The sequence below is a fragment of the Cetorhinus maximus genome, chromosome 23 (assembly GCF_964194155.1).
Source record: "Cetorhinus maximus chromosome 23, sCetMax3.hap1.1, whole genome shotgun sequence".
Lineage (NCBI taxonomy): Eukaryota > Metazoa > Chordata > Chondrichthyes > Lamniformes > Cetorhinidae > Cetorhinus > Cetorhinus maximus.
Window position 1 is genome coordinate 18,441,254 of NC_135901.1, and position 10,226 is coordinate 18,451,479.

Here is a 10,226-nt window from a genome sequence, read left to right on the forward strand (position 1 = left end):
TGTATCATCAGCAAATTTGGATACAATACACTCTGTCCCCTCCTCCAAGTCATTAATATAGATTGTAAATAATTGAGGCCCTAGAGCTGAACCTTGTGGCACTCCACTAGTTACGTCTTTCCAACCTGAAAAAGACCCATTAATCCCAATTCTCTGTCATCTGTGTGTTAACCAATCCTCAATCCATGCTAATACAATACCGTGAGCTCTTGTGCAATAACCTTTTATGTGGCACCTTACTGAATGCCTTCTGGAAATCCAAATACACGAAGTCTACCAGTTCCCCTTTCACAACTCTGCTTGTTATTTCCTTAAAGAACTCTAGCAAATTTGTCAAACATGATTTCCCTTTCACAAAACCATGTTGGCATGTCATAAATACATATGGTTCAAACAAAAGTTCATGCATGGACTTTAAAGATTCTCCAGCTGTCTGTTCACCACCATCCACCTTGTGGATATTTTCTAAATCCATATTCTAAATCCGTCTTCACTTTAATTTTACTCCCTCTGATAGATGCCAGTGTGTTTAATTCTATCCTGATTGTTTAAGGTCAGTTTCTCCCATGGACTATCTGTCAATACCTTAATGATTTAAAATGTTGCCTCATACTGACCACATGAATCACTTCATGTTGTTCTGTTTGAGCAGCCGAGCATGTCCAGGGTCTGGCCTTCAGTGCAGGTTCACCATGCATTTCCACATGTTAATTACACCACAATAACATATCACAACTGCACACTCACAGCGGTATCCCAGTATCATGCCCCATCTGAAACAAGTCACTTTTGGGCTTTTAGGTAATCCTACCAAAAGATTATGGGGTGGGGGGGGTCTCTGTCTGAAGATCTTTACTTAACTCCCCCTGCAAGTTCCAATGCCTCACGTAATGGCCAGACTATCAAATTCAGGTTTTTAAAAAAGTTCAAAGGGAAGAATACAAGTATCTCCAAGAGAAAGCTATCAATTTACGAGTCTCATTTACATGTTCCTGACTTTCACTAGAATGGACATGGATACCAGATTGATCTATTCTATTGAACTATACCCAGGGTGAGTTATTCCAATTCCCATTTGGTGTTGTGATTTTCTTTATCTTTTATTCTAGCTGGGACATCCCATTAATTACCATTCTAGCTCATTCGGGAGCCCTGGAGAAACTTTACTGTCCAAATCAATATTCACATAATATGCTATTTGTAGAGCAGAGACACAAGTATTTGCAATTAGTTTGGAGATAACTCCCATATCTCTCCTCCTCAAGCACTTTGTCTTGAAAGATAACAATTGGGATGAAACCAAATATTTAAAAGGCAAATTATTTAGTTCAAACTGTCACCATGTTGTCAGTGGAGAGGGTTAACTCCTCTGCTTGTTTTCAAAGGGGTTGGAGCAAACATTCTCAAATTGTGCACAATTATGTTGACTTTATGGAACTTTTCCTTTCAGGTCAAAGACGAACCAAACACCATCTTAAACTTTGGTTTTCCAATTCTGTTTTTTTTTCAGCTTTGCCCAGTGTTACTTCTTTTTTCATTCTCCTTCAGGCACCTTTCCAAATGACTATAATAAAACTGAAGAAAAATAAAACAAACAAAATCAGCTTTCACAAGTAAACTTCAACCTCCTTAGACCACAAAGAGTTAAAGAGGATGGAGCTTCCCACAGCTTGTGATCTCCGAAACATAACTTCAAAACTAAACTGATCTTTGGGGAATCCAATTTTTTGGTGCCTTTGACAATTCTACAAGTCAATTGTAATTCATACTTAAAGGTTTACTTTCACACAGTATTTACAACATTTCACTTGTCTCAGCACAGAAGCTGGCAGCATTTTAGATTAAATACCAGTTGAACTTTCTCTTGTAACTGGCGTATGGTGATCATGTTCACTGTAGATCTGCCAGGACAGAAACCGCACTGTGCTTCTGGACACACTCAGTCTGCAATTTGATAAAGTCTTTTAAGCATGATCCCAGCGAAAGTCATTCCTGTGACACTAAGGAGTGAGATGGACCTGTAGTTGTTGCAATCTCTTTCGCCACAATTGTTTTTGCATAATATGCTGACTTTTGAATCATGCATGTCCTGTGGAATTAAGGTCATGAAGGTGTGGCAGTAGATAGGACTTTCCGTGCTTGAGCAGTTCAGCTGTAATTCCATCAATGGCAATCAATGGCCTTTTCCAGCTCAAGTGATGAAATTTCCTTGTCCAACTCACCCATGACAAGAAGCTGCTGGAGAGAGTCAGAGACTGGGAGGTGTCTTTCTCATGAGAGTACAGCTCACAATTGTGTTCAACCCAGCAGGACTTCTGTCAGTGAGTACTTCACCATCTGCCAATTTCAGGGAGTCAGCTTGAGTGATGGTCGGACCAAGCGTCCTCTTGATCCCATCACACATAGCACGGAGATTCCACAGGCAGTTTGGATTTCTTAGTGTGGGCTGATCCAGTGTTTATTTACACTGCATCTCCCTGTCTTCTGCACAACCATCTTGGCTACTTTCAAGTTGTGCAGTGTTCTAGCTGTTGGGTTTATGTTGTGCATCAGGTAGGCTTTGCTTTTTGCTTCAATGACAAATGTCATCTCTGCTGAGTGTGTTTCAAACCAGTCTTTGTTGTGGGTTCCACCTTTACCAAATGTTGCTGCTGCTGTGTCAGAAATGATTGAACTCAGCGACTTCCAAGCTTCATCAATATCAATGTTGATTGATGAAGCTTTAATTGATGTGCCTGTAAAATATTTTACTGTTTTGTTTCATGTTCCTTGATAATTTAATTTCAAAATGGAGGTGCCACTGTGAAGAATGTGGCAATCGGTAAGAATTGTCAGCAAGGATTAATCAGCACTTTCTAATTGGTGATGTTAATCAGTGGAACCTCTCAGACATTGAATTGTAGATTTTGCACCAAAGATCAATTTAGGATTGCGGCAAAAGTTCCTAATTTTACTGCAAACTAATTCCTGGTGAGAATTCTTGAATTAAGAAGAAAGATTGGAGATGGCATTTTTAAAAAGAGACATTGTGACATCTCCAGAATATTAAATTGCAGTCAGTTATAGGGTTGTTAACATCAGCAGAAACAACCCAAATACTGTCAGATTATCAGACCTGGATGTGATTAACAGCAGCAATTACAGCAGAATCCAATCACTGCAGTCACTTGTGAACCCGCTCGTGTCTCAGCAGGTGTTGTGACTGAGTGAATCCCGACCCACACAAGGAGCAAGTGAACGGTCTGTCCCCGGTGTGAACTCGCTGATGTGTCAGCAGTTGGGATGACCAACGGAATCCCTTCCCACACATAGAGCAAGTGAACGGCTTCTCCCCAGTGTGAGTGCGTTGGTGTTCACTGAGGTCAACTGACTGCCTGAAACTCTTTCCACAGGAAGTACAGCTGAATGGATTCTCCTTCGTGTGCATTTGGTGGTGTGATTGCAGGGCAAGTACCTGAGTGAATCCCTTCCCACACACGAAGCAAGTGAATGGTCTCCCACCCGTGTGAATTCGCTGGTGTTCAGTGAGGATGGATGAAGACTTGAACCTCTCTCCACAGGTTGTACAGCTGAATGGCTTCTTCTCAGTGTGAACTCGCTGGTGTGACTGAAGGCCGGATGACAGAGTGAATCCCTTCCCACACACGGAACAGCTGAACGGCTTCTCCCTAGTGTGAATGCGTCGATGGATTTCCAGCCGAGATGAAGAATTAAATCCTTTACCACAGTCCTCGCATTTCCACGGTTTCTCCATGATGCCAGGGTGTTTGTCTCCCTCCTGGTTGGAGATGCCAGGGTATTTGTCTCCCTCCTGGTTGGACAATCAGTTGAAGCTCATCCACGCACAGAACACGTGTCTGGTTTCTCCCCACTGTGAACAGTGTAATTTTTTTTTCAGGCTGTATAACTGGTTAAAGCTCTTTCCACAGTTTGTGCACTGGAACACTCTCACTCGAGTGTGTGTGTCTCGGTGCTTTTCCAGTCACACTGATGTTTGAAATCTTTTCCCACAGCCAGAACAGACAAACATTTCTTCTTCCACATTCAAAGGTGAATTGAGTGACTCTGTCAGATCATGTTGTGATGTTCAGTTTGAGCCTCCTGTCTGTAAATCCATCCATTCTAATATCCTGGAAAAGGAGTTTACAAAACTCATCACTGTAAGTGCAGGATAGAAATTCTAAAGACAATTCTAGTTTCTATGGAACCTGTTTTCCTCACTTTTTCCTGCAAAGCTGTAAATCCTCATCCCACACAATCTTCCTCCTCCTCGTACTGGAATCCAAACCTCAGAGTGAACAGCCATCCCTTAATTTATGGGATTTCCCTGTATTTAAGTCAACTATCCTAGGCCACATGGTGCTGGGCACTGTTTGTCCCCTAAATTGGATCCCTCTCATTGCGCAGAACCCTGTTTCTGTGTTCCAACAGCTCTGTCAGCATCCCACCCAACACCCTCCCACCGACTCAAATGGACTCCCACGGCAGGGTGTCCTTTAATTTTTGTTGGTCAGCCTGCCAAACTCATCACACCATCTCCAACATTCCTTTCCCCAACTCCCAGTTTTCTCCTTCCCTCCACTCTGGCTAGGTTGAGTTCTCAAGCCTCTCTGTGCAGAGTGAGAATATAATCAACGAATCAATCATTTTCTCTCCTGGTCACTGGGACCCTGAAGCCCCGCCCACTCCCTGTTGCTTCACCAAGATGGCGGCACAGAAAGTAAGGATTCCAATGCAGGTTCTTATTGGGAGTTTGGGGCCTCCAGCGGGTGTTTCTGAATCCTCCCCGCCCACCTCCCAGGGTTTCCTTCCTTCCCACAGATCAGATCCTCATTGATTTGAGCCCAAAGTGTAACCTCTTATTTATTGTCGCCCCTCCCCCATCCTCTGATGTGAACCATCCTCCACTCGCTGACCCAGGATGGCGGCCGTTAACCTGGGCCTGTTCCCGGGAGGGAGAAGCCCCGCACTGGTGTTTATGAAGCCTCCCATCCCACTGCCTCCCTCCCTCATGACCCGCCCGGCAGTAATTTACCGGCTGAGAATTTCCACACAACTGCCTCAACTGTCCGCCATCACCCGCACTGCGCATGCTCCAGTTCACCGGACCTTGGGGAGTGATTGACGGCAGCTCTGGGCCAATAGGAAGAGGGGGCGGGGTTGGAGGACCGAGAGGGAGCGGATGGTCCTCCAACCAATCGGAGCGAATGAGGGGCGGAGCTGAGTCCGGATCTCCCTCATTAGCTGAAACTTCTGCATCATTTTCAAAGCTGATTTGTCTCAAACTCCAGGAGGAAACTGGACCTTTCTGTTTGTGGCTTTAAACAGATGAAACCCTGTGGGTGTGGAGCAAACATTTCAACATTTGTTAGTGAAATGGATTCATTCAGGACAGACAGCAGGGTTGATTTGAAGGAACACAGTGGAGTGAGAAAGGAACTTCAGTGGCAGGATTGGGGAGCTGGGACTTGTAACTGAGGGTTTGAGAACTGAAGTAATCTGGAGTAAGAAAGGAGGAAATGACAACAAACTGAATATGTAAATACATGGAGCACCATTACTGGATGTCTGGGCGAGTGCAGACCCAACAGCGCTCAAGAAGTTCATACCACCCACTACAAGCAACCCACTTGATTCACAACCCATCCTCAAACATTCACTTCCTCCACCTCTGAGGAACGGTAGCAGCAGTGTGTACCATCTACAAGATGCACTGCAGAAACTCACAAAGTCTTCTTAGACAGCACCTTCCAGAAGGACATGGGCAGCAAACACATGGGAACAACTTGACCTGGAAGTTCGCCTCCAAGCCACTCACCACCCTGACTTGGAAATATATCACCGTTCCTTCACTGTTGCTGGGACAAAATCCTGGAACTCCCTACCTAACAGCACTGTGGACTGCAGAGGTTCAAGAAGGCAGCTCAGCATCACCTTCTCAAGGGCAATTAAGGATGGGCAATAAATGCTGCCCTGGCCAGTGAGGTCCGCATCCAATGAATGAACTTAAATATAACGTCCCTCATCCCCGATTTTAATCGCTCCACCATTGGTGTCCATGCCTTCAGCTGCCTGGATACTAAACTCTGGAACTTACCTCCCTAAACCTCTCCACCTTTTCACCTCACTTTCCTCATTTAAGACACACCTTAACTTCTTTAACTAAGCTTTTGGTCATCTGACCTAATATGTCCTTATGCTCCTATGAAACTCCTTGGGACATTTTATTATGTTAAAAGCTCAACATAAGTATCAGCCATTGCAGTTGTTGTATCTCAGTCAGACCCGATCACTGTCTGAGTGAGTCAGTCTATATAAATGTAACTCAGATGGACACAGCTTGTTAGAACAGACCTAGGGAGAAGAAGCTCTGAACTAACCTCTGGACTTTCTGTTCTCCACAATTGGGAACAGCAAATATGAATTATGCAAATTTTCATCACTCTAAATTAGCAAGCTTGGATAATGTTCCTGCCTGGTTTCACTTGGCATGCATATTAGCAGTTCATTCAGTCAACAACAGAAGTTACTGGGTTTTTGATGCAGATAAACATTGTTGCTCACCATCTCTAAGATGTCTCATAGTAAAGTGTGCTCATAAAGACAGATGCAAATGATGCTGTAATTGAACCAGAGTAAATGATAGAGCTGGTACAGAATCACTCCTTTAAGTAATCGGTCTTCAGAATAGAGTATCAGGAAAAGTGACCGAGGGAGTTGTGGAAACTGAGGCGCAGTGCAGATCTGCTGGCTTCCCTCATGACTTCTACATGGACTCGATTTATGCGCCAGAAAGCTTCTCACCTGGAACAAAGAGGGATCAAATATAATTAATGCATCATTGTCAAAACTGTTCCCAAGAAAGTTCTTGGCTTTTGTTTAAAAGCTAACCGCGCTCAATTTCAAATGAGCACCATATGAGTTGCATTACCTGGTGACTGGAGCTCTTTTGTCTAACAGTCATCTTTGCAATTCGATGTTGCTGTATATTTCAGAGAGTTTCAATACAAATGAAGGCATCAATATCAGATAAAACATTGATATTAAATAGAGAATATAAGAACAAATACTAAGCAAAGTTTGTTGAATTTCTCCCTCTGAGGGTGAGAAGGGTGTTCCTAATGATTGAGCAGAAAGCATTGCTGCCTGAGACATTTGCTGGATGGACACTTCTACATTTTGAAATTCAAAACAAGCTGAGGCACCAGGGTGAAACCAACAGTTGTCTCCCTGCAACAAGTGACGTGGCCTCTCGGTCTAACCATTGGGATCCTCCAAACATTCTGGTAGCGGAGCACTGCCCTGTTTGCTGCACAAATATTTATTCTGTGTAAGATTTTGTTCCAAGAACAAAAACAATTTAAACCAAATAAAGTAAACAAAGTATTGAACACGTGATCTTGGCAGGGCTCTGTTAAACTCTGACAATCTTTTTCCTCTGTAATATACACCCTCGATTAATGGGTTGAGGAACAAAAGTAATAAGATTGTATAAATCAACTCGGAAATAATGAGATGTTTGCCATATGAACATAATTATGCAATTGATCTCATATCGAATTTACAAAAGTGTTATTTTTTCTGATCAAAGTATATTCGGAACCCAAGTCCAAATCTTCATGTCATTGGGTCAGGGAAACCCTGCGAATTAAGGCAAACTAGGCATGGATTCTGCATTTTTCAAAAGGGAATTGGGAACTTAAATGAATGGGAGAAAAAAACACAGGTTTTTTGAAAAAGAGAAGGAAATTGCGATTCATTTGTTTGCTCTTTTAAAAAGGGGACAGAGATCGGATGATGGAAGGGCCTCTTATGCCATTGTATGGATACATGGTGCTATGCCATTTTATGATTACATCTCTCTGCAGCATTCCTGATAATAGCAGCTGAATTCTATTTCTCCAAAACGGGGGCCTAGAGCGCTACTGCGTAACAGCACAGTTTAACATTCCAGATATGCTCATTGCAGCCAAGGCCTTCATTTGTTTCTGTAGTGCAGTGGTTATCACATTTGCCCAGCATGTGTAAAAATCTCAGGTTCAAAACTAGCAAGAAGCAATATCAAAGTTTGCTTATCTAAGTGTGAGTAAAAGTTGCATCATTCCTGGGATATGCCTTGCTCTCTCTGTCTGTGTCTGTGACATTTGTCCCTCTGTTCCTTTTGACAAAGTGTGATATTCTGAGAAGCTGTTTTCCCCTGGCTGGAGCATCTAGAACTGGGCTCACATTCTCCAGATGATGTGTCAGCCATTTAGGACTGAGGTGAGTCACTCAAAGGCTGGTGAATCTTTGAAATTTTCTGCCCCAGATGCCTGTGGATGCTCAGTCATCAAGTATTCAAAAGTGACTTGGATCGATTCTTGTCCTGTACTTTTAAGTGACAGGGTGACCAGGGAAAGGTGGGGGGAGTGGCACAGACAGGACCAGATTTTCCTTTTCTCTGTAACTATTCTCTGATTTTATACAGACATCATTAGAGTCTATGTGTGGACTGTAATAGTGGCTGGCTGGTTAAGGTGATGGATTTAAAATTCATTGGGATTTCCCCACGTAGGTTAGAATCATACTGATTGTTCCTGGCTTTAACTGTGAGTCTGTAAATTAATTATCGGTTAAATGGAATAAAAACCTTCCAGATCTGATTCCAAATCCCATGCTCGTGCTAAATGACAAGAAAACTTCTCACTGAATTTGCTCAGTCTCCTGAGGTCAGAAGGCAGAGGAAGGTGGACTTTGCTGTAACGGGTTGTAAGATGATCGAATGACTGTGAAGGCAGTCGGGAGTGGGGATGAAAATGAACCAATTATAGAAAGTTACAGCACAGAAAGAGGCCATTTGTCCAGTGTGCTGCTTTGAAAGAGCCGCTGTGATTGGTTGTTCTGAAGTGATATTTGTGTCAGTTTGAACGGCACAAATTAAAATCCGTCCCATTTCCACCCACATTAACCCTGCACCATCATCTCTTTATGTCTCATGCCTTGCAACTGATCACAGCACTTCCCTTTTGCCCTTTCACTGCCTCCCTCTGCCTTGTTTTTCACCTGTTACATCTCTGACTTTTCCAGCTCTGATGAAAGATCATCCACCTGCAAGATTCACTCGGTTTCTCACTCCACAGATGCAGCCAGACCTGGTTTCATTTCATATGGAATTTTGGTTAATGGTGACAGCCCACACAGCACCGAGAAAGAGTGTTGCCCTGGCTGGGAATCGAACCCAGGCCACGGCAGTAAAAGCGCTGAATCCTAATCACCAGGGAAGCTGGCAGGCAGCTTTCCAAATTAGATGATAATCATCTCTTTACCCATTGCTGCCCTTCAGTTCACTGACACTACAGACAGGTTTCTCACACAAAATGGTTTGTTTGGTTAACCTTTGGTCACTGGCCATCGAGCCCGGGCCATGAAGGTGAAGGCATTGATTCTGAACCACCTGGGGTCCACCATCACCGGCTCAGTGTCACCTTGCCCATCATTCCTTGTATCAGTTAATCCATCCTGCCTTGCTCTCCATCACAGAACTTCCCTTTTGTTTTCTGTACTGAGTGAATCCTGGCTTTACAGTCAGAAAATGTTGGAAATGCTCAGCAAATGATTAGGCAGCATCTGTGGAGAGAGAGAAACAGAGTTAATGTCTCTGATCAATGACCTTTCATCAGAACTGGTAAATGTTAGAGATGTAACAGGTTTTAAACAAATGCAGGGACAGGGAAAGGGGAGACAAGGAAAGAACAAAAGGGACAGTCAGTGTATTAGGAGGTTTGGCCCCGGTTGGAGTATCTTGCATCCCAGAGATGGGCAGTGACCTGCTGATTGAAGATGCTGTCGCTGTTTTCTGTTGGCAGCGGGTAATTGGAGAGTGTGGAGAAAAATCCTGCTGCTTGTCCCAGAGCAGAGAGAATAATTGTTGGGCTTAATTCCCTGTCTGAAATGTAGCTTTGACCGACTGTTAGTAATGGAGGTCGCGCTGCAGGAGCATTTAATAATCTTACACTAATCAACATCAATCAGCCGGAATGTGTGGGTTTGAGGGAAGCTTTCTGAACCATCAGGGCTGCAAATGGAAGCAAGTGGAAGATTCTGTCGAGTTTTAGACTGTAGAGGGGAAGAGCTCATGTCACATAGCTGTAAGGTGTTATATTCAGATATTTAACAACAAAGATGAATTCTTGTTCACACTTAAATATGTTTTGATAATGTTCCTATTTCTTATGATTGATAATCAT

At 43.3% G+C, this 10,226-nt stretch overlaps 2 protein-coding genes across 2 annotated transcripts in view; both read right to left on the reverse strand.

Annotated features, from left to right (window-relative positions):
• LOC144697047 (uncharacterized) overlaps positions 1 to 10,226 on the reverse strand; it is a 288,147-nt gene that overhangs the window by 23,012 nt on the left and 254,909 nt on the right. The gene's annotated exons all lie outside the window — the stretch shown is intronic.
• LOC144697242 (uncharacterized) lies at positions 203 to 5,086 on the reverse strand. The gene is made up of 2 exons (XM_078569167.1): positions 5,036 to 5,086; positions 203 to 4,130 (listed from the first exon to the last, which is right to left on the reverse strand). The coding sequence occupies exon 2, from the start codon at positions 3,752 to 3,754 to the stop codon at positions 3,164 to 3,166; it is 591 nt and encodes a 196-aa protein (XP_078425293.1). The 5' UTR covers positions 3,755 to 4,130; positions 5,036 to 5,086; the 3' UTR covers positions 203 to 3,163.

Excerpts from the sequence above, each read along its gene's own strand:
- LOC144697242 (XM_078569167.1), bottom strand. The coding sequence starts at position 3,754 with ATGGAGAAACCGTGGAAATGCGAGGACTGTGGTAAAGGATTTAATTCT.